Source organism: Rhinolophus sinicus, linkage group LG06, assembly GCF_036562045.2.
Source record: "Rhinolophus sinicus isolate RSC01 linkage group LG06, ASM3656204v1, whole genome shotgun sequence".
NCBI classification, from domain to species: Eukaryota; Metazoa; Chordata; class Mammalia; order Chiroptera; family Rhinolophidae; genus Rhinolophus; species Rhinolophus sinicus.
In genome coordinates, this window is record NC_133756.1 from 23,177,860 (window position 1) to 23,202,163 (window position 24,304).

The window sequence follows — 24,304 nt, forward strand, 5'->3', positions numbered from 1 at the left end:
GACCCACGGAAAGTACCCAATCTAAACCTCTCTTCTTTGATTAAAATACAAAAACATTTAATGGAAGTTATTTTTTCCAGTGAGTCCTATGTAGTCCCTATAGAAAATATGGGGACAAAAATGAGAAGTAGAAACTGTGGAATAAAAATCACTTAGTCCCATCACAGAAAGGCAACCATTTTTAACTTTTGGTATATTTCCTTTTCTCTATATAGCAAGATTCATGCCAGTGATGATGTTGAACGAATGAATATTCATTCAACAAATATTTACTGCGTACCTACAATGTGCCAAGTACTAATTTAGGATGTGATAGTACTATGTAAACAATTTTGCATTCTGTTCTGTCTACTGGGAATTATATAAAAATGATATTTTTACATTATATCAGTCTTTGCAATGATCATTTATGTGGCTACATACTATCCTATCAGCCGGGGGGTGGAGAGAATAGGAGAGAGACACCATAAGTGCACACAATTATTCCACTGTTATTGGATGCTTGGGGTGTTTCTGACTCTTCATTATTACAAATAATGCTGTGAGGAGTGTCTGTGTAGAGAAAGCTTTTTGGGTTATTGCCTTAGGATGAACACCTCTCAGTGTGATCACTAGGTCAAAGGGTACAAACCATTTGAAGCCACAGTTCAACTGCTTTCCAAAAGAACCTCACCAATTCACGTCTACAAGAAATGCCTGAGATTTCCTGTCTCTGGGCATACTAACAAACTTTACTTATTTGCTCCTGACTACAACTCAGGGCAGCTTAGAACTTGGCAGGACTGAGACAAGGTATCAGCAGGGCACCATTGTAACATTACACATATGGCATGAATCCTGGAATTGGCGGTAGGATGGGGCTCTTGGATAACTGAGCCCATTCTTATTGCCTGCCAGCTATGCAAATAGTTTTATAGACAGAACTACAGTGACTGAAATTAATTAGGTGGCTGATATGTTACCATTACTTAAGCTTCAGTCTCCAATGTTTTGTCTGTTGAAGCAGCATGAGACTCTGGAGTGAGATGGTCCTTTGTTTAAGTTAAGACTTTAACACTCCATGACCTTGGGCAAATGACTCTATATCTCTGAGTCTCTGTTTCTTCAACTATAAAATGTAGATAATTTTACAGAGAGATTTGGAGGATGATATGAGATAATAAATAGTTACAACTATCATTTATTGACTGGACAGGGCACTGATTTAAAAAGATGAGGTCACAACTTTGCCTGAGAGAATCAGACCAAGACGATACATATACTTAAAGTCGCATATTTCAAAAGCAGCAGTTTACAGGGGGCAAGGGTATGCCAGAAGAAAAGCAGATTGTCACATTCTAGGTACAAAGGCCAAAGAGGATCAAAGGAAGACACTAACTCATCTAGTTGATGGGCTTGGAAAAGACTTCTTGGAGAAGCTGCCATATATGAAGGATGGCCAGAGTGGTGGGGATGGCATCTCATGCGAAGGAAATGGGATGACAAAGACAGAAAATGTGTCTCGTGTTTGAGGAACAGCAGATGGCATAGTTTGATTGGAATGTAGGATGTATGTGCCTCTCACATGATGACTATTCACGTGTTCTGCTCTCTTATTCTTGCCCATCTTGGCTCCTTGAGGGCAAGATTGGTATGTTTCTTATTTCCACCAACATTCTCTGCTTCTACATCCTGGCATATCCCTTGCTATTATTTTGCCTCTGTTCCTTTCTTGACACAGTATCTTGTACCTGAAGGCTCCTGAACTCCATTTATTCATCTAACACTACCATTCTTCCTCAGGGAAGCTTTCCATGACCCACACAGTATCCTGTGTTCTTTTTTAAAGAGCAAAGTCCTTAACATAATTTATAAAGTCCTGCAAGATTCGGCTCTGTCCCCTCTCAAACCCCACTTTGTGATAGGCTGTCCCACCATCAGAGCTGATACATTGGCATTCTTTCAATTACTTGGAAAAAAATCAAGCAAATTTCCTCCCTCTGCAGGTACTGTGTATATGCTGTTCTCTATGTTTGAACTTTCTTACATTGTACTCGTATATAGGATGGCCAAGGAAGGCCTCTCTAATGAAGAGAGATTTGAACGGGGTGAGGGAACAAGCCACGTGGCTATCTGGAGTAAGAATGTCCCAAACAGAAAGATGACACAAAAGCCCTAAGCTGTGAGCGTACTTGATGTCTAGGAGGAAGAGTGATGAGGCCCGTGTGGGTAGAGCAGATGGAGAAAGGGTAAGAGTAGCAGGAGATGAAATCAGAGGCAGTGGAGGGCTGGATCATATACGGCCTCCAAAGCACAGAATGGGCTCTGGCTTTCACTCCTAGTGAGATGGGAGCCACTGGAAGGCTTGAAAGGAATGACACGATCGACTTAATTTTAAAGGACTATTCTGGCTGCAAAATATTTACTATAGCAGGGCAAGGGAGGAAGCAGGAAGACTAGAAGGAGGGTAAGGGCTATAATAGAGACAAGAGATGATCATGACCTTGAACACGGAGGGAGAGTAGTAGAGGTGGTGAGAAGTGGTCAGATGCTGGATATATTTTGAAGATGGAACTGACAGTACTTATGATGAAATGGATTACTCATATCTCTTCCTCAAATAGTAGTGAGATAGCATAAGTTGTGAAGGTAACCTGCCTGGGTTCAAACCCTGCTTTACCACTTCCTATCTAACCTGACGGCAAATTACTTAATTTTTCTGGTAAAATAGGAAGAATAAAACAACTATTTCATAAAGTTGACATAAGGATTAAACTAGTTAATATTTGTAAACCATTTAGAACAGTGCCTGCCATATAGTAGAACTACACAAGTGTTTATAAGACAAATAAGCATTCATCAATCCCTAGCCTAGATCAAGCTCTGGGTTATGAGTTATGAACACTTCCTATAGCCCTTTCATAGTTCGTAGATTATATAATATTTAAATAAGATATTTAAAAGACCATTTCACAAATAAATGTCTCCCTTACTAGACTGATAGCTTCAGAGGGAAGAAACTGGCTGTTGGTTCACTCTGCTATCCCTGATAACTAGAACAATTGCCTGATTCACAGTCACACTCATGAGATACTTACTGATTCAGTGAAGAAATGACCTGATCATATTTCATCATAATTGTCTTTTTACACTTTTATCTACTCCAGCAGTATAAAAAAAAAATTCTCCTTTATCTGTATCTCCTGTACCTGGTACAGTTCTAAGCACAAAGTAAGTGCTCAATAAATGTTTGTTGAACTAAAGCAGGGACTCTATATACATTTTCTGTAATCACTGTAATCAATACTAAATTTATGTTACCATCTGAAGAGCTATTTGGCAAAAAAAAAAAAAAAAAAGAACAGTTGGTGTGGACAAATAGAAAAACCTGGGCGTGGCCAATATTCTTTTACCAAGATGTTTGAAATAATCTACTTTAATGTATGTGCCAGTATAGCAATGAAAATTTGTCGCTGTGACTGCAGAAATATTGATCATAAAGACAAAGGTGGGCACCCAACTGATGTACCTTCAAACTGCAAGTCATCTACAGCTGCCATTCAGCCAGTGGGTCTTCTCCCAATTATTAGGAAGCAAATTCGCAGAGGTCTAAAAAGGGAAAAATGAACAAACTTAACAGGATACCAAAATAAAATTTCTGCAAACAAATCTTATTTCAGCATTCGAAATGGTATTTGTTTCCCTTTTTAGTGGGGTTTGAAAGGTGTATATAAAAACAGTCATTTAGCCTTAGATATTATTAAAACTGTTATAAAGAAACTAACTGGAGGAGGCAGGTCCAAAGGTTCCATCCAATCTTACTATGTGTGTTTAAAGACCAGGTGCAGCGGGGAGATGAAAGGATGAGGAAGGGAAAGCTGGGGATTGAGAAAGGCGGCTGTGAGGACAGTGAAGAGCAAAGGCAGTTCGGCCTAGCCAGTGGTTAAGGTCACAAGCTCTGGGGTCAGACAGACCTGGGTTTCATTCCTGACTTCTGCTGCTTCTCGCTGTATGACTTTGGGCTCCTCGAGGTCTCAGTATTCTCATCTGTAAAATGGGTTCATAATGGTACCCTGTTTCCCCGAAAATAAGACCGGGTCTTACATTAATTTTTGCTCCACAAGATGCATGAGGGCTTATGTTCAGGGGATGTCATCCTGAAAAATCATGCCAAGGCTTATTTTCCGGTTAGGTTTAATTTTCAGGAAAACCCGGTACCTATTCAGACGGTGTTGGGGGCCATTAAATGAGACAGTAAGGCGCTTAGTGCACAGCCAAGCAATCAGCAGGAGCTGGGGTGATGGTGACCCTGACGACTGGGGCACCCTGTGCCCTTTGCAGGTCTAGGCAAGCGATGCCCAAGAAGCAGAGGCAGTGTTTTAGGTGGAGGAGCTGGGCCGCAGCGGCCCGGGCGGGCAGGGGATACCGGGACCCCTTCTTCCCGGGTCAGCCCCGCACACCCGGCCGCCTCACCTCGGGGGGCTCGGCGTCCAGCCGGTCCCGGGAAGGCTCCGGCCTCAGAAGCTCCGCGTAGGTTCCGGTCCCTCGGAGTTGCCGGAAGCCGGAGATCCGGGGGTGGGAACTTCTCCGCCTCCTCCGGGTAGAGCCCCGCCTCTTTAAAGAGACAGCAGCACCCGGAGACGTTGCTTCCGAAGACCTCAGGGGTCGGCCGGTTTCCAGAGACTTCTCCCTTCGCCGTCCTTCCTGAGTGTGAGACTCAGGTTCTTCACGAGACAGACCTCGGCGAGAAGGTTCCCCTCCGCTCGCCTCGCTCCCGCGGGGCGCATGGAAATCTCGAGTGTGGGGTTTTCTTTCTGTTTGTTTATACCTCTTTTCTTATTGAAATATAAAATGACGTAATGAAGGACGATTGTGAAAAGAAAACAGTCATCAATCCCGACCCCAATTTCTTTGGCCATAAAAATGTAATTAACCAGTGAGGGAGTGAATGAGTCAGTTACTCAGAGTTCGTGCCTGAGTGATCGAGGGCAGCATGCCTGTTAATATGGGCACCCCAGTAGTGTGGTCATTCGTTCCTTCACTCCCGCGACAGTCTGCCTTCCGCCCCAGGGATGGAGTGGGGAGGGTTGTTTGGAGCCTCACCTGCTGCTTATTTCACCATCACTGATCTTAATTCCACCTTCAGCAGGTAGAACCTAAGCGAGCTTCACCTTAAGCCCATACCTCAGGCTTCTCACCTTGTGTCTGATACTGGGGGTCATGGCACTGCTGGAACACTCAACACCCAGACAGGTACAACCCAGAGGTGCAGGTGTGGGGAGTGGTTACTGCCTCAGGGGGCAAATCTTTGACCAATGGTGTCAACGCTGATGAATAGATGCTTCTTCCTTTCCCCCCTCAGATATGTTGTATAGCTTTTAAACTATCTTGCAGGATCAAGCAACCAAATGCCTTTGGAAGTGGCTGATTTGATAATGTGTCCTAGCAATGGCTCTCCTTCCTGGCCTCCTTTACAACCCCTCTCTCTCACTCCTGGTCCTTGCATTCACACTTACCAATAAAGTACTCATATGAGGAACCCACACTAAGGCATGTTGGTACCAAGAGTGGTCCCAGAAAGCAGCCCTCAGGTTGGAATTTTGGAGCTGGACCACTCACCAGTCAGATGGCAACAACAGCCCCATTTTGTGATAAGTGTGTGTGTATGATGTCGGGGGGTGATAACACCTAGACTATATATTTCTTCTCTTGGAAACAGAAACAGAAGTAAACATTATCTTGATATATTAGTTATAATGACATGTAAGTTTTGGCTCAAAATGAAACAAGAATCAAAGATAACTGTACTGGTTTAATTAAAACAGTGATTCTGAACTGGGGACTATTTTGCTTCCAGGGGACATTTGGCAATGTCTGAAGACATTTTTGGTTGTCATGACTTGTGGAGTGCTACTGGCCACAGTGATTCTAGACATCCTACAATGCACACAGAGCCCCTCATAACAAAGAATTATTTAGTTCAAAATATCAGTGATGTCCAGGTTCAAAAACTCTGAACTCAAATGTTCAGATTTCCTTAACTTGTCTGCCCAAGTATAGTAATAGGTGAGCCTGGCTGGTAATACTAATCAGACCTCTGCTTTGCCAGTGGGGGGCGTGGGCGGGGATGAACCACTGAGAGCTAGAACCCACCCACCCACACTTAGATAGCACGGAGAAGAAAGAGTTGGGGGAAGGAAGCTGATGAGCAGGTGTTGCTCTGACAAACAGGTATGGGGGGGATGCAGAGAGGACACTGAAAAGTATGAGCCTTGATTAGATGCTGCATGGGATCCTGACCGACTCCCTGGGCTTTCGTGAAGAGGAAAGCTGGCAGCCACACTGCTGAGCCATCCTCCATAAAGTGTCTCCAACGTCCCACGAGCAATATCTATCCCAAAACGAAGGCTGCTGGTACTGTGGGGGCATCTTACCCTGGCTCCAGGGGTTGTAAATAAGAGAGGGGCAGTTGGTACCACTTTAATCTTTTACTTTTGGAGTACCAACAGGCCTCTTTTCTTTTTTGATGTGCCTGGTGTTAAGGGCTAAGATTGTTTGAACCCACGTGTGGGTGACAGAGAACCAGAATAGGTTGCTTGCCCAATGCCTAGGGTAGGGCAGAGCCATTCTGCAATGAACAGGACACAAAATTCATATACGAGTATCTATTTACCACCCCAGCCCCCAACAAAATTTGATTATAAAATTTTGTAAGCAAATGACATACATTATAAAAGACAAAAGAGTAGACTTTAAAGATTTTGAAAACTGACTGGTAATTTTCTGTTTACGTGTTTTTTCCCCCCACTCTAGACTACCACCCTGCTGAGAGCAGAGAGTGTTGTATTTATACTCTGGCCCTAGTGCTAAGGGAAGTTGCAGGCCCCGATTTCCTTGGGAATGGCCCCAGCTCTGTCTTTGCTTGGGGAGCTTTTAGACCCAAATCCTCTGAGGAGGGCTATGCCTCCAGAAACACTCAACCACCCGCTGAAAGCTGTAAGAAAAACATTTTTCATTAGTAAAAGAAACATTTACTTTATTAAAAGAATAATTAACATTAGGACCTACTCACTTGCAACATAGGCTTTCTAAAGGATCATAGAGTCCTTTTAAGTGTGATCTTTTAAAGTATTTGTTCTTAAAAATTTATCAGGGGGAGAATTTAAGATTGACATCTTCCAGTCCAAGATTCTCTCAAAGGTTAAGGCAAAGAATCAGAAGCGATAATTAGAACAGATCTTTGAGTATTTGGTTTGGAACTTTCCATTCCATTGACAGGAAGGCAAACACCTTTGGTCCTGGCACCTTCCTCCTGTCCCGGGTTGGCTACTCCCACCCTGCACCTTTGTTCAGCTCCGCCCAGTGTGGCCCAGCTGCGGCCTCTCTGCTCAGCGGCCTCAGAGCCACCTCTGGCTGTGCTGAGATGGGGCTGCCCTGGCCAGGGCTGTGGCTGAAGAGGCTCTGGGTGCTCTTGCAGGTGGCCCTGCATGTGGCCGTGGGCAAAGTACAACTGATACTGTGTCCCAGGAGAGTCAAGCAGCACATCATGGCCATGAACCGGAAGAACCCCACTTTTTCCTATGACAACTGGGTCCCAACCCTCTTCAGCACCCAGTATTTCTGGTTCGTCCTGAAGGTCCGCTGGCAGCGACTGGAGGACACGACTGAGGAAGGGGGTCTGGCCCCAAACTGCCCCGTGGTGTGCCTCTCAGGACGGAGTTGCAACATTTGGGACTTCATGCAAGGTCAGGAGGCTAATACAGCTTGAGAAGTGCTTGGAATGGGGGTGCTCAGGCGGGTGGGGAGGTGGGTTCAAAGTCCTGAATTCTTCTACTACTCCAGCTGCAATTTTTTGGCATCTTGTCCTCTTCCCACTTCCTGAAACCAGGACTTCCCCTGGCTTCTGCTTTTCTGAGTGGCATCAGCACCTTCACAGGCACTCAAACCACACACCAGCCACACTGGCCTTCAGCTCCTCCAGCACGGCTCTTACTGCGCAGTCACTGCACCTCGGATGCACTTCACCGCCTCTCTGCCTGGTCAACTCCATTCATTCTTTAGACTGCTGCTCAGCGACACTTCCTGCGACAAGCCAACCCCAACCCCTCCACACTAGGTTACCCCCTCTTATATGTTTAACATCCTAAAGTTTTCATTATTGCACCTGTCCTGGTTTGTAATTATTTGTGGGTATTTGATTAATGTCTGTCACCCTCACTAGCCTGCAAGTTCTGTGCAGATGGAGACCATCGCTCTAACCCACTGTCATGCCCCTATGGCTGCTGCTGACTTATAGTAGTTGCTCACTAAATATTTGTTGAAGATCTCATGCATATTCTCTCTCTTCTAGGCAAACCAGCTCTGTCTACTTGGGTTCTTAAAGACCTGTCCGATCAGTTTTCTCTTTTTGTCCTCATAGCTGCTCTTCCTGCCAGGACTTCCTCCTCCCCTCTTGCCCTCTCTTCCCACCCAACTTGTGAATGGCTGCCAGATTATCCTTCCACAAGCACAGCCCTGACCAATCTGCAACCCCAGCTGACCAACCCAGCAGCCACTCTCTGCATTCAGGACAAATGCTCAAGGCCATCCATGGGCTGTGCTTTGTGCTCAGGGTCCTCCTTGGACTGAGTCCAGCTTTCCTTCCCAATTTCACCTGCAAGCTTCCTCTCACGCTCATTGCTTGCAGATGAACTGTTGGACCTTGGACGTCCCTTGTGCCGTTCCCTCTCTGCCTTTGCTGAAGCTATTGGCTCTTCCCCTCCATCGCCAACAGTCCAAATCCCCCTCATCGCCAGAGTCCTGCTCTCCTGCCTCCCCCCCGTGAAGCCAGCCATCTCAGATCCCTACAGCTGGGCACATGCTCTCTCTCTCTTCTGGATTCATAACTCTCTGCACTTCTCCTCGGACACTGATTCTTCCTATGCAGTCTCTGGCTGCCTAAGCACAAGTGTTTTCTTCCTGCCCGATGGAAAGCAACAGGACTGTGTCTCACTTATCTCTGAGTTCCCAGGGACTAGACCCAGCAGATAGAGTAGAGAAGGTCCTGGAGGCAGTGGCTAATCTAGTGCTTTTCAAAGTGTGTTCTTTGGAACCCAAATCCCACAGACATGCTTTACTATTACAAAGAGTCCGCTAGTCGAAGTACCATGTTTCCCCGAAAGTAAGACCGGGTCTTATATTAGCTTGTGCTCCAAAAGACACATTAGGGCTTATGTTCAGGGGATGTCCTCCTAAAAAATCATGCTAGGGCTTATTTTCCGGGGAAACACGGAAAATTATTATTCAGGGAAACATGGTAGTTTAGGAAACCCTGCACATGATATCCTCCTCCTGGAAATTCCCAGTGCCCATGAACATATAAAAGTCTCTGAGAAGACCTGAAGCTTAAAACAAACAAACAAAACTTGAAAAAAGTTTAGCACAGCTAAATTTTCCTAACACACACACACACCTCCCCACTCTCCATCAGAGGAAATGTCTATCATCATATTGGTTCCAAAGAATACCCTTTGGGAAATGTTGACCTGATCCAATCCTCTCAGTTTAGAAGGGAAATGGAGAAAACTGAGAGGCAAAGGTAACAGAGCCAGTGACAGACTGAGTCAGACCCAGAACCAGGGCTTCTTCGCCTTGTTCTTTCCATGCACCTCGACAACCTCCAATGCGCCAGGCCCTCAGCTAGATGCCATGGTTATGTAAGAGCTTGCTGCTCCACTCAAGGAGTTTGTGTTTCCACAGAACAGATGGATGCGATAAACAAATTCTTATAGTTCTGTGGGATGGGGGAAGCTGTCGAGGTATGAGCTTTGCCTGCAGGGCTTGTAAGGTTTCCTGGAAGAGGTGGCTTTGGAACTAGGCCTTGAAGAATAAGTAAGATCCCTGTACCTTGATTACAGAAAAGGGAAAAGTATTTCAAGCAAAAATAAAGGCAAGAGTTTTTTGCTCATGGTGTTAAAACAGGGTGTACAAATGACCTCTAGTCAACATTCATTCACCAAGTGACCACTAATAATAAGAGCAATAAGAATAACAAATAACTTTTATGGTGCATCCACTATGTGCCAAGCACTGTGACAGCCAGGCCAACTGGCTGAAAACCAATCATCAACGATCGATGGGTTCCACGAAGGCCACCTTGCCTCATGGTCAATTCACAGAATTTACTTGCTTCTTTTGCTTGTTCACTTTAGGTGGGCCAATTTACATTTTAAAGACTGTTCTAGTATTTGTGTCTTTTCCCTGCTGTTGCACCTGAGACTGAAGAAGAGAGAAGGAGCCCAAGAGATAAAAGAAAACTCTACTTATGAAATAGAGTTGGCTTTCAGCACATTGACGCAGAGGCCACTGAAATAATACCCAGGTGCTGGTGGTACAGAAATCAACACAAGTGGTCTCTGTCCTGGAAGATCCCATAACCCGGAGAGGGAGAGGGTGTAGTGAGAGAGCCAGAGGGTTCTGGAAGAAGTGGGGTGAGGTAGGGAGGTGGTCAGAGGAAGGCTTCCTGGAGAAGAGGGTGGTGAGCTGATTTTTCAGGGACGGTGACGTCTTAGGCTGGGTGAGGGAGGGGGAGTGGGAGCAGCGCAAAGGGCAGGAGTAGCAGAGGTCCAAGATGGGGGCAGCTTCAGTCAGTTTGGCAGAAGCGGGGTGTGGGAGGCAGAAAGGGGGGAAGGATGAGGCTGGAGACACCATCAGGGACCAGAGTTTGTGGGGGCTTATGTGTCTTACCAAGGAGTAGACTTTATCTGAGGGTACTGGGGAGTTCTAAGGAGATGTTCAAGCAAGGAGTTAACATGATCAGGATTGCTTATGAGAATGATATCCTGTAACTACTTTGGAAACCCATTAGGCCACTAAAAAGCTCTGTCGTATGCTCTGGGTATAAATGTGAACTCATTTTAGAGCCACAGACTAGAAGGTCTGGAAGAGTCTTTATGGATAACCTAAAGCAACTCTTTCGTTTTTTAGATGCAAAAGCCCAGAGAGGTAAATTACTTGCTCGGAGTCACACAGCGAATTCTTAGAGAGCCAGAACTAGAGCTTGTGCCTTCTGACTCTCAGCTAGTGCACTTTCTGTTATTGAGTAAGACAATAGAGGCTCAGAGAAATTCTCAGCCACCTCCTATCCTCTGCATGTACATGCACCCACATGATACACACAAGTTCTCAGACACACACACAGCAAACATTGATTAACGGTGTACTGTGGTAGAAGACAAGTCTGATGATTTTATAAGTACTTAGGCATTTATCTGAAACAGGATTTATTTTAGCCTTTAATATCTTATAAAATCTCTCCAAGCCTACTTATGTCATCTAGTAACTATAAATGGGCTTTCTCTGCTGAGAGAGCCTGGTATGGGGGTTAATTTACTGGGCTAGGGGTCATGATGGTGGGTTCAAGTCCAGTGCTACTACAGAGCTGTTTTTTCCATTTATACAGGTAAGTTGGACTTGACATTCCTTGCCCACCATTCTGGGAAAAAATGGTGTTCTCTGCACCATGGCCTGTGGACACGCGCAAGGTGTCAGCACTGCCACCCCTTGCACCCATCCTTCCACTCTCTGCTACCTGGAAAGCAGGGAACTGAGTTTAAACTTTGCCCTCAGTACTGATCATTGCACCCTACCCCACTATAAATAATTAAACAAATGGTTCTATCTCTTTTAAGGTCCTAATCAGTGGGTGTGAATCTTTTTTTTCCAATTAAAAACAAATTCCGGACAGCTAATGTTTAATGCTGGTCCTGACCTTAAGTCTTTTGGATTCTTATTGAAAGAATGACTTCCCGGGGTCATTGCAGGCCAATGGCCAGCCATTTGTCCATGACTGGTCTCTAAGCCTTCCCTGCTGAGGCCTGGGCCACCCTGTCACATGGGTGAGGACTTGTGCAATCAACCAGCAGGCACTGAGACCCACTCAGAGCTCTCTAGGGCCTCCTATGAGAAAACCTGGGAGCCCAGGACAAGGAGAACTTTGTGTTTCCAGGGAAACTGGAAACTTCTCTTCATGTACTGAAAAATGAGGACTATATAACCAATTGCTTCTCCTTTTACTTGTCCACCAGGAAATTCAGAGTCATATTAGCTCAGTTATAACAAATGCAGGGACCTTAAGGCCTTTTTATTTTGTTCCATATTTCCCTCCTCTTCTATGCCTCCCAGAGGGACATGATTTTTTAAATATATATATATAGTATTTTATTATATGTGTAAACTGCATCAAATCCTTTGCAGAAGTAGGTGAGGGAATAACTAACCAAATTAAGCACAAGCAAGTTAATATGCCCTCTATTCCCCTTCCATCAGCAAGTCCTGTCCCTTCTCCACTGCCGACACACTAGGCCATGGCTCCCATTATCTGTCATGTGAATTTCTCCCACGCCCCTTAACTGAGTCTCCCCCACTTCCATTCTTACCCTCAGTCCTTTCCCCATAGAGTAGCCAGAGTGATCTTCTGTGTCAATTTGATCATTTTTCATTATACAGCCCTTCCGTAGCAGTCAGGTTCTGGCTTGCAAGCAACATAAACTCATTCTAGTTTTCTTACTCGCACACATACATATACAAAAGGACATATTAGAAAGATGTTGCAGGATTGCCAGATTCAACCATAGCTGGAGCACTGGGCCTGGATTGTCTTTTAGCATCAACAGTCAGGCCTGGATGCTGCTGTCGCTTTGGTTGCCATAGGAACTCATCATCACTGTAGGATTCTGCTCCCTGAGAGGGCTGTGGATTAATTCTGCCATCTCAATGACTCCAGAATCAAAGATCTATGTGGGAAGGTCTAGTTAGCCAGCCTGGGTCACTGCCTGTGCCTTGGCTGCGGAGGGCAGAGAATGGACCTGGCCTCTGTCATCCATAGGGAAAGGCTGGGCATACTCTCATCACTATTACACAGAATAGTGAAGTCCAAGTAGGAAGGAGAGTTGGGAGCTCGACAGGCAACATTGTAACAAATATCCACCATCCTTGCTTTGTATCTCCATGACATCCCATTGTACCTAGAATAAAATTCAGATTCTTTACTGTATAGGAGAGCCTGCCTGTTCTGGCCCGTAACTATCTCTCCCACCACCACCCCCAGCCTGACTCCGGTCACAGTGGATTTGCGGGTCCTTGAACACACCAAGTCTGTCCCTCCTCAGGGCCTTTGTACATGGAGTCTCTTTGTCTGGAAGTCCCTGCCCCTCCCTTTGCCCTGGCTGGCTCATTCCTACTCTTCCATTTCTCAGGTTAAATGGCATCTCCTCAGGGGCCTTCTTTGAACTATTGGACTAAAGTATGTCATTCCTTTATAGTCTCTTTCCTAACACTTATCGCAACTTCAAATTACTTCATTTATGCATTTACTTGGGTTTTTTTTTTTTTTTGCCTGACTCCCCATTAGACAGACCTCAAACTGCGTGCAAGCAGAGATCTACTGGTCTTGTTCTCTGCTGAATCCCCAGTGTGTGGCAGAGATCCTTGTAATTATAAGTGCTAAGTAAACGTTTGTAGATGGAATGAGAGTGTGCTCAATATTGGGGATGTGAGGATGAAAGAGGAAAAGGCCCTGCCCTCACGGGCAGCGGGTAGCCTGGGGGATACAGACACTTCAACAGGCCACGTCACAGTGCAGGATGTGCCGAGCTCTGACAGATGTACGGTAAGGGCTCAACAATGTCTGCTCTGCCATAAGTAACCACAGGGTGCTGGCCTAGAGCTTCCCTCAGTTTACGCTGCGTGAGTTGCCGAAGGTTCCCGCCCAGGGTCAGCTTCATGGGCATAGCACCAGTGAATTACACTTGTCCCACATTCAGAAGGACCCCCTGCTTGCCATTTAATGCTTTATAGTAGTTGTCTTGAAATTCTTAATAGTTTTATCTTTTCATTTGGTGGTGAAGGCTGACGGGACCATGGAACATGCCCCAGGGACTTGGAGCCTCAGCTCCTGCAGGATCCCGCCTCCCACAGTGTCCCTGCTCTCCCTGAGACACGCTTTTCAAGGCCCACTCTTCCACTCCTGGGGGCCCAGCCCATCCGGTCTCCTTCCTGTTCCCACCCAGTGACTGCTGCCACCTTTTGGCTCCAGACAGGGCCTGGACATGGGCATGGGAAAGGTCAGGGTCAGGTGTGGGCATCTCGGAGCATCTCTTGGCAGGACATGGAGGCAGCCATCGCTACCCTGAGCTGATAGCATCTTGGTAACAAGTGACTGGGCGGGACTTGGCAGGAGGAGTCTCTTGCCCACCTCCTTCCCCCATCAAGGTACCTACCATGTCCCTGCACAGAGTTCGTAATAACCTGTGGGTTGGGGTGGTGGGTAGGTGGGACGGAGAAATGTCTGGCTCAAGTTCTGCGCTCCTGGTTGGGGAATGGTGCATTGGTACAGGGGCTGGAGGGAGAGGAAAGCCAGTAGGCAGTGGCCACAGACACACATACACATGCGCACTGAGTTACGGGGCTCTTGGGAGACTGTGAGGGTCTGCATTCACCCTATGGATAGCCCTGTGTCCAGGGGAGTGCAACATCAAATAGCAGAGAAAAAGCACCATCCCAGGGCATGACAGAGACCACGGAAAAAAATCTTTATGTTTTAATAAACTTAAGGTACTTTCCCCCCACTTTTTGAACAAGGGGTTCTATATTTTCATTTTGCACTGGACCCAGCAAATTACGTACTGGCCCTGCTCCCACCCTTCACTCCCCTTTGTGGAGTCCCCTTCGCTGCCTCCCCCACTTCATAGCTCAGGGAACAGATAATAGCTAATAACAGCAGCTTACACTGATTGAGCACTTCCTATGGGTCAGGCACCATTTTAAGCCCTTATCCATATTAAGTTACTTAATTCTAATAACAATCCTATAATGTAAGTATTATTACTGTGACCATTTATGGATGAGGAAACTGAGGTGCTTTGAATGGAAAGAGCATTGACTTGAGAGTCTAGGAGCCAGAGTGTTAATTTTAGCTCCACCACTGACCTGCTGTGTGACATGTAGCAAGCTTATAAAGCTCAATTTGTCTATAAAATGGGGGGAAATTATCTACCTTGCAGGATACTAATCATATCACATGAGAGAACGGATGTGTGCCTGGCTTATAAACAATGAAAGGGACTCTATCATTCTTTTGATTCCAACCCAGCGACTGCAGGTGGCCTCCTGAGACCTCCTGATACTAAAACTGTTCATTTTAGAGGGGAGTAAACTGGATCCAGCCTCTGCTAAGTCACGCTTTCTAAGCTTCAGCCCCTCACTGTGCTCTGGATCTACCTTAGAGTGGAAACAAATAGAATTGGATGCTGGAGTGAAGATGGTGCTCGCAAAAGAAATGCTGTGTGTAGATTATTGGTTGGTTGATGGTGGTTCCGTTTCTGTTTCAGACAACCGGCCATTGGTGCTGAATTTTGGAAGTTGTACCTGACCTTCATTTCTTTTCAAATTGGACCAATTCAAGGGACTGATTGAAGATTTTAGTTCCATAGCAGATTTTCTCATCATTTACATTGAAGAAGCACACGCATCAGGTACAGATAGATTGCCTGCCCTCTGTTTTCTCTCTCCCCCTCTCCCAAGGTTGGGGGTGGGGAGAGGCATATGAGGAGAGAGGGAAAGAGCCATTATGCACTGAGATCCCACCCTCTCCCGGTCCTTGCTACGTTTACCCACCGCTGGGTTCACCCATCACACGCTAACCAGGCACACAGAGCAGAAAAGCTGGAGTGACAGGGTCTAGCAGGGAAATTATCTGACATTCTGAATGGATAAGTAGAGAAATCAAGGGAGAGGAACTAATATGAGCACAATTACAAGGAACTTAGACCTGAAACGTCACAAATGAAATGACTGCCATATAGCTATTTGTGACATTCATCCTAAGACCCTCCAAGCTCAAAGGATCACATTGTGATTCATCTAGGTCAGTGGTTCCCAAGCGTTAGTAAGAGAAGCCCCTGGACGGCTTGTTATAACAGACTTCTGAACCCCACCCCAGAGTTTGTCAGGTCTGGGCTGGAGCCTGAGAATTTGCATTTCTAACAAGCTCCGGGTGTTGGGGACCACACCTGGAGAACCACTTCCCCAGGCCAGGCTTCACCTGGGGGGCAGGAATCCTTTCTTCAGCCCCCAACAGTTGGTCACCCATCTTTATTACGTCTATTTGTGAGAAAGTCCTTCCTTGCAATGGGCAGACATGTCCCTCCCTGAAACTTCTACAGCTTGGTCTAAGCCCCATGAACTTCCAAAAGGGTCAGACACACTTCAATGTCCCTGGTTTTCATGGGGCTCAATCCCATAAATTTGGCCCAACTCTCAAACCCAGAGATTGAAAAAGGCAAGAAGGCTCAGGCAGCCGAGTAGAATGTTGTTTCCTCACCCACCTCCCCACAAGATTCGTCTTTGTCACCCAGCACCTGGCAAAGTCCGTGTCACAGACAGAGCTCAGTAAAAGCTGGGTGAAGGAGAGCGTTTTAGGCCACTATTAGCCTTGCTGGCTTATCCACGTGGGGTACGTGTAGCGATTGCTATTAACTCACTGCCAGCAAAGTTGGCCAGCAGCCTTTCTCCAGTGTGGTCCCTGGATCCCTGGCGTCAGAGCCACCTGAGTTGCTTGTTGAAGATGAGTATGCCAGGGCCCCACCCCGGGCTCATTTCATCTTGTTTTATACGCACCCAAAGGTTTAAGAACCGCTTTCAATGTAACATTGTATTCACTTAACTGGCAGTTTCTGTCCTCATTAAGAATTTGGGGCAACTTAAAATATTAACATTGGGAAATAGGTACACAGAGGTTCATTGTAGCAGTTGTCTCTACTTTCATGTATATTTGAAAATTTCCATAATAACATTTAAATAGCACAGGTAATACGTAGGAGTGCAAACGCAAGCACAATGCACCTCTTTGTTAAATACCCCCTTGGGAGAGCAGTAGCTCTCAGTTAAAGAGAGAACTTGGGGAGCCTCTAGGTATGTAGGTGTCTGTAGTCTCCATGGTTGAGAAGAGATGAGGCCTGATGTCATCAGAGCTGACAGCTGAAACTCAGCCAAAGCTGGTTGAACTGTCCTGAGGCAGCACTTCTCAAACTTTAAGATGTGCTTACGTTACCTGGGAGCTGAGTAAGACGCAGACACTGGCTCAGGGGGCTGCAAAGGGACCTGAGGTTTGGCCTGTCTAACCAGCTCCCTGGGTGCTGTGGAGGCTGCTGGGCCCTAGAGAACCCAGCTTTAATCTCTAAAAGAACAAGCTACAAACTGTAAAAAGAGGGCTCAGAGCGTCATAGAAATTGTTTCCGGTCCTGATACCTGCCTCCTGACCCATTTCTCCTGGAATCAGACCCAGCAAGTTGAACCTTTCCACAACCCAGGCCTATTCACCTCGTCCATTGAGGAAAGGCTTCCTATCTGTCCTGACAGACTGATTCCGTGCCTCTGTGCTTTGTCACTCCTAGTTTGGGCATTTCTTCCTCCTCCCCACCTCCTTCCCCAGGGTGCTTGTTTCTGTTCATCAGAAGTGGGTATGGCCTGAACTTCAGAATTAAAGCGCATAGAGCCAGTGTCACCGGTCCTAGGAGTTCTGGGTTCTGTGGCCCCAATCAGTTGGCTTCCTTCTTCCCGCACCCCACGACTGCCCAGGCCCATTATGGGGAAGCACGAGGGGTGGTGAGAGGAACAGACTCTGGAGTTTCAGGCCTGAGTGTGAATCCCAGCTCCATCACGTGCTGGCCACACGACCTGGGGCAACTGACCTTCCATGCCCACTTCTGTGCCACTAAAATGGGATAACACTGCCCTCACAGAGTCACTATATCTGCAATATGTAACAAGTGCTTGCAATGTGCCCAGTCCTGCGCGCAGCCTGGGGATATAGAGATGAAACATACACATAGTTCCTGTCTCTAAGGAACACACAGCTGAAGCTGGGAGGCAAGTCAGTGCTCCCCGCTGGGCCTCCATGTTCTCAGCTGCAGGATGCGGAGGAGGACCTCGGCTGGGCCTCCCATAGGAGGCTGCCACGAAGCTCCAGTGAGCTAATGGGTGGGCAGACTGACGGCCTAACCATGATACAAATCTAAGCTGGTGTCATTGTCATCTACAACGTTTTGATGTCCTGGGGTGAGTAATGAAGACTTTAAATACCGGTTTTTCTTGGGGGCAGGGTCCTGAGCAGAGGACTTGGAAACACTCTGGAGGAGGAGCCAATTCTGCAGATGGACTTAAGCTTACGTTACCCGTTACCCGTTACCCGGGGTGGCAACTATTATTGTAAACACAGGCCTTCCGGGTTCCAGGCTCTGGAGAACTGGGGCCAGTAGCAGTTTATGGTTATTTTCTCAACCTATGGGCCCATTAGCTAATAAGTATCACCTCTCCTGTAAGCAGTAGGCAGAAGAGCACTTTGGCAAATGATGCCAATTGAAAATCTCCTTTCATTAAAGCTAAGCAGCCTTAAATGGTTTTGTTTTAGAAGGGGGATTTCCAAAGCACAGTAGCAAATAAACTGTGGTATAGAATAAAAACTAGGTTCTTTCCCACCTGTCTGTTATTTGGGGGTGATCAGGCAAAATCAGTATTTTTGGGGCAGCTTGTATGAACCAGGCAGAGCACTGGGAGTTCCATAGGTTGTCTCATTTAAGCCTCAGCAATATGGGTTCTATTAAACCCATTTAACAGATGGGAAAACTGAGAATTTAAAGAGGCATAAAGAGCTTCCCCAATATCACACAGCTGAGAGTCAGGGAAGGCTTCCCGAAGAAGGTGTTACTAGAGCAGTGATTCTCAACTATCATGCAGGGTCTCAGCTCCTGCACCCCACACAAGGATGCAGGACATGGTGAGGCCAAAAAGGAACACCCACGGAGCCATGGATAGGGGAGTCATACCACTATATGCTCGCTGGCGGCTGGGTTGGAGACACAGGAAGCAGGAGCTACACGATCCGCAACCTGCTGTCTGCTTCTCTGCCAACAAACCTCACTTGCTAGCTGCAATCCGTCGTGCTAACTGTAATCCGTGCTTGCTAGCTCAGCCACCATCTTTCTGCTAGCGTAGCCACGGCAGTTATATCAGTGGCCAATGGCTCACTGGTTACAGCTCACGGCCAACTAGTCACAGCTGATGGCCATCTACTACCTGAGCCAGCACTTTCTATGTGAGACCGAGAGCCTGGAAACTGCTCTCTGGGACTCTGTCCCCACATCAACTGAGGGTGATTTTTTCCTCCAGGGGATTTTTGCAATGTCTGGAGACATTTTCAGTTGTCACAAATTGGTGGCGTGGCGGGGGGTGCTACTGATATCCAGTAAGTAGAGGCTAGATTCAATTCGGCTCAACATCCTACAACACACAGGATAGCCCCCACAACAAAGAATTATCTGGCCCAAAATGTCAATAGTACCAAAGGTGAGAAGCCCCATTAGAGCTGAGCCTTAAAAAAACAGGTAGGATTTCAAATACGGAAGAGATGATAAACAGAAGGAGGCGAGAGGTGCCAGGGTCATTTGAGACGAAGTCCACTTTGGCTAGATGTGGAAAGGACTGGCAGCTGTGACTGAAAATGTAGGCTGGGAGAGATGACAGGGCTCATTAAACGCTGTGCTAAGGAGCAATTGGTTTTTAAGCAGAGAAAAAATATGATCAAATTTTGTGTTAGAAATCATTGTCAGAGATTTCTGGATGATAAGTTAGAAGGTAGTAAGATCAGGAGGCAGGAAGACAGCGTGGCAGGGGGCTGGGGGGTCGCGGATGACAATCAGGGTGACAGCCAGGCTAGCAGTTGTACTTGGCTCTGACTTTACCCTGAGCGCCTTATCATGAGGCTGTCAGCACAGCTAACACATCAGCTGCAGCAGCAGCAAAGAAGAAAAGGTCCTACTGTACACACACCACAGCTGGAAGCAGGAGCTGTGGTGTGTGTGGAGTAGAAAAGGGCAAAGTGAGAGACAGCATGGGGGTGAGTGGGTCAAGGAACCTCAAGTATTACACCTACCTGCTGGAGCAAAAAGTTGGAGGAAGGATGGAGAGATGGGCCAGCTCACTGAGAACCTGGTAGGCCACACTGAGAGGCTTAGGATTTATCCTGAGGGCAAGAGGGAGCCATTGAAAGATCTAAGCAGGAGCGTGACATGGTCAGATTTACATTTTGGGAAGAACAGTCTGGTGGAGAATAATTAGAAGAGGGAAATCGTCTATAGACTCTAGAGCAGTAGTTCTCAAACTTCGGCATGTGTTAGAATCATCTGGAAGGCTGTTAAAACAGCTTGGTGGGCCCCATTCCTGGCCAGTCTAAGGTGGGACCTGAGAATTTGCATTCCTGACAAACTCCCAGGTGCTGCTGACACCACTGGTCTGGGCAGCTCACACTTCAGGGCACTATTGCTTTAGACCCTCGCCTCACGGAGTGCGGTCCAGGCACCAGCAGCCTTGGCATCCTGGGAGCTAGCTAGATTCAGTGCCACCCTAAACAGACCGAATCAGAGTCTTTCTTTAACAAGGTCCCTGAGTAGTTCATTGGCACATTAGAGTTTGAGAAGCACTGGTCTGTTGGGCTGCCTCACATTGAAGAGCCGGGGTCTGGGAATCAGGAGCTATGGGCTTCAGTTCTGGGCCAACCACTGACTCCCTATGTGATCTTGTGCATTTGCCCATGAGAAACTGGGCCAAATCATGGCCGAGGGCTCCATTCTCTGGGACCCTCAGTTAAAAGTGTGTGCATGTGTGTGTGTGTGGGGGGGGGGTTAGTCTGCAGGAGGGTATGCCAAGCCTGTGAGATCTGCTGTCTGGCCTCTCTCTTGTAGATGGCTGGGCTTTTAAGAACAATGTGAACATCAGGAATCACCGGAACCTCCAGGACCGCCTGCAGGCAGCCCGCCTGCTGTTGGACAGGCGCCCCCAGTGCCCTGTGGTGGTGGATACAATGAAAAACCAGAGCAGCCAGCTCTACGCGGCCCTACCTGAGAGGCTCTACGTGCTCCAGGAGGGCAGGATCCTCTACAAGGTGGGGATCCCTCCACTCCCTGGGGGGCAGGGGCCCAGGGAGGGCAAAGGGTAAAGGGAGGGCTTTGTACAGGCAGACCTGGGTTGGAATCGCTGCCCAGCCATTTACCAGCCATGTGACCAGGGGCAAGTCATTTCCTCTCTTGGAGCTTTGGTTTCCTCTTCTGCAAAACAGAGATGTTGGGCCCCATGTCACAGGGGACAAGATAAGGCACAGGAAAGTCCCTAACCTGGCTGCCTCTGAATCCAGAAGACTGGTCCAGCCCAGGTTTAGTTTAAAGCTGAGAGATGGAAAATATTGTTTCTTATTTATAAACAATGCTCAGAGAGAACTGACTTGCCCAAGGTCACAGTGGACAAGGCTCTGATTTCAACTCCAAATCCTCTGGGTGGGATGAGTTAGGAGTGGGAGGGTCTGAAGCAGCTCATCTCCAAGGCAGGCCTGAACCGGGGGCGGGGTGGAGGGGTGATGTGGGGGGAGGAGGGTAAGAAGAGGCCAGAAGAGAACAAACCCTGCAGTTTGGAGCTGGAAATGCTGAAGCAGGAATTGAGGCCAGGCTTCCTTTCTGGAAGGATTGTGTTCCTCTCAAGGCTTCCAGCTGGGCCAAGGTGAGGGGTGTAAGCACAGCCTCTGACCCCTTGGGCACTACTGGCCTCCCCTGAGGGCAGAAACTAAGTTTTATGGCTGCTGAAGGGATTTCCAGCCTGGAGAGCACACGAAGCCCGAAGCCGTGTGGCTGCACCTCTGCCCGCGGGTCAAGGTAGCCCTATGTACGCAGGTGAAACAAGCAGGGACTTGCAGATGAATCCCCAGGGTGCCAAGGGGCACAGCATGAGGATTCAGGGTCTTCCTTTCCCTTCCCCTGAGACAGAGCTCCAAGATGGCACAATAGAGGCAAGCTGGGCACAGAGTCCCTACCCTGGGTTAGGCCCTGTGCAAGTACTAGAAACACAAAAATGAGTTTAAAAATGGTCCACACCTTACTTCAAGTTGCTCACAGTCCGGGAGATAAGGAAGACCCAAAGAGAGTGTTACAGTATCCCAGGTGCTGTGATACTCCCGAGCAAGGGTCAGAAAACCTTTCCTGTAAATGGCCAGACAGTAAGTAAATATTTTTGACTCTGTGGGCCAAACAATCCCTGTTGCAACGATTCCGTTCTGCAGGCATAGCACAAAAATGACAGACAATATGCAAACGAAAGGGTGTGGAGGCCTCAGGACAGATTTAACTCTCAGAATATTAGTTTTCTGATGCCTGGGGAAGGGTAGGCTTTTCAGAGGAGGTGACAATTGCTTGGGCCTTACAGGATAAGGAACCAGACTAGTGAGCATGGTGGGTGAAAATTATTACCAATATTGGGAAAAGGGTGGGCAAAGGCACTGAGGCATGTTATAGCAGGGTGTGATTGGAGAATTGAGGGCATTTGGGCTACAGGGATCTCACTCTGGACCACGGAGCCTGGCCTTCATCTTAGAGCAAAGGAGAGCCATTAAAGAGTTTTGAGCAGGGGAGAGACCTGATCAGATCCTTACTTTAGAAAGATCACTGGCTGTGGGGGGAAGAATGAACTGGAGGGAGCAGGGGAGCAGGTGCCACTGAGCTCCAGGATGGCTTAGTTGGTTGGAGCGCATCCTCTCAACCACAAGGTTGCCGGTTCGACTCCCACAAGGGATGGTGGGCTGCACCCCCTGCAACTAGCAACGGCAACTGGACCTGGAGCTGAATGGTGCCCTTCACAACAAAGACTGAAAGGACAACAACTTGACTTGGAAAAAAGTCCTGGAAGTACACACTGTTCCCCCAATAAAGTCCTGTTCCCCTTCCCCAATAAAATCTTTAAAAAAAAAAAAAAAAGAAGACTGGGGATAGTCAGGGGGTGTGGCAGCTGCCCAAGAAGATGAAGAAGGCGGAACAAGGGCAGTGGGATTGGAGACGCCTGTGTGGAATGGAAAGAACTTGATGTGAGGGGTGGAGAAGATAAGGCCAGTCCGAAGGTCTGATTATGCAAGAAAAGCTTATTTGTATAGACCTCTTTCTCCTTTAGAAACTCCAGTCCCTTGACCCGCTCTGGCTTTCCTACTTCTCTGCCCAGCCCTCCCATTGAATGTTGGTGCCACTCCACACACTCTCCCTGGGTGATCGCACCTACCTCCTGGCTGTACCTACCACAGACAAAACCATCCTAGTGACTCCCCCAGAGCTAGCACTAGCCCTCATCTCCTGTAAGTCAGATACTTGGGAATGCCGATTCCTTTCTCTTGCAGGGTAAATCTGGCCCTTGGAACTATCACCCAGAGGAAGTTCGTGCTGTTCTGGAAAAGCTCCACAGTTAATCTGGACAGATCCCCCAGCTCCAAGTGACCCATAGGGTGCTGCACAAGGCTTGGCTCTCCCCACAACCAGCTGGCTTTTATCTCTTGACAGTGGAGTCCCAGGCTCAGATAGTTCCGATCTAAGCAAACAATTGTTATAATCAGAAACTGATGCAACGAGTCAGCTGAGTGTTAAGGAATGGACAACTCCACACTGCCTCCACTGTGGAGACCACTTTCATTGCATGACGTCTCAGAGTGTGCGACAGTCACATTCCATGGGCGTCCTTCTGAGGTGTGCTCTCTCTCCAGCCACTCTAGCCCTTAGATACGGCATCCCTTATAGGAGTAAATGCATTTTACCAAATTTGCCATTTATGGAATTGATCATTAAGGCGCTAAACTGGCTTTTAGAGCCAAAGATGGGAGGACTCCAGGTATTTAGAGAGAGAGGAAGAATTGGAAGGGAGGGAGTAAGGATGGGAGGAGACAGGAAAGATAGTAATCCTTTCCTTGCCAAAAGACCGACACCAGTCAGTAGTGGTGGTGGTGTCGGGTGAGTTTCCATGGTAACATATCTCCAATTCCATCACAGAGGAGGAGGGTATTCACTTTACCATCTTTGAATATATTTCATAGAAATCTGACTCTCTATACCCTGGACTCTTCCACTACCTTTACTTACTTGTATCAACAGACTCACTTGAGGGGGAGGACTGGCTTCCCCCAAAATTATAACCTTGACCAAACTGGACAACAGGCCCCAGCAAAGCTGTCATTCAGTTATGCAAAAACTCATATTTGAAATTCAGTTTCTCTGATTTGTTTGGTTTTTTTTGCAATCTCTTAATGGTCATTTGTGTTAAATTATATCAGACTAATGGATAACCATTGATATTCATTTGTTTTAACTCTGCTTCTTTTCATATTTGTTGATGACGGCCACAGCCTAAAGTACACACAGCTGTGACTTGACCAAAAAAATATTTTAAGAGGCAGCAAACTAATACAGAATGATTAAAATATATCAGCCTA

At 47.1% G+C, this 24,304-nt stretch overlaps 2 protein-coding genes across 7 annotated transcripts in view; one reads left to right on the forward strand and one right to left on the reverse strand.

Annotated features, from left to right (window-relative positions):
- The window catches only part of YIPF1 (Yip1 domain family member 1), a 29,942-nt gene extending 25,331 nt beyond the window's left edge, over positions 1-4,611 (reverse strand). For 3 of the 6 annotated variants that reach the window (XM_019742831.2, XM_019742829.2, XM_019742827.2), the window contains exons 1-3: positions 4,453-4,609; positions 3,954-4,026; positions 3,509-3,588 (exon numbers count right to left, since the gene is read on the reverse strand). In XM_019742831.2, the coding sequence (XP_019598390.1) occupies positions 3,509-3,539 (31 nt within the window). In that variant the 5' untranslated portion in view covers positions 3,540-3,588; positions 3,954-4,026; positions 4,453-4,609. Of the gene's footprint in view, positions 1-3,508; positions 3,589-3,953; positions 4,027-4,452 lie in introns of all 6 variants that reach the window. The other 3 variants (XM_019742830.2, XM_019742828.2, XM_019742826.2) reach the window with 1 other exon arrangement.
- A 2,739-nt stretch (positions 4,612-7,350) lies between these two features.
- On the forward strand, positions 7,351-24,304 carry DIO1 (iodothyronine deiodinase 1). Its single transcript, XM_019742832.2, has 4 exons — positions 7,351-7,724; positions 15,348-15,491; positions 20,757-20,956; positions 23,222-24,304. Exons 1-4 carry the CDS (start codon positions 7,403-7,405, stop codon positions 23,288-23,290), a joined length of 735 nt encoding a protein of 244 aa, XP_019598391.1. The 5' UTR covers positions 7,351-7,402; the 3' UTR covers positions 23,291-24,304.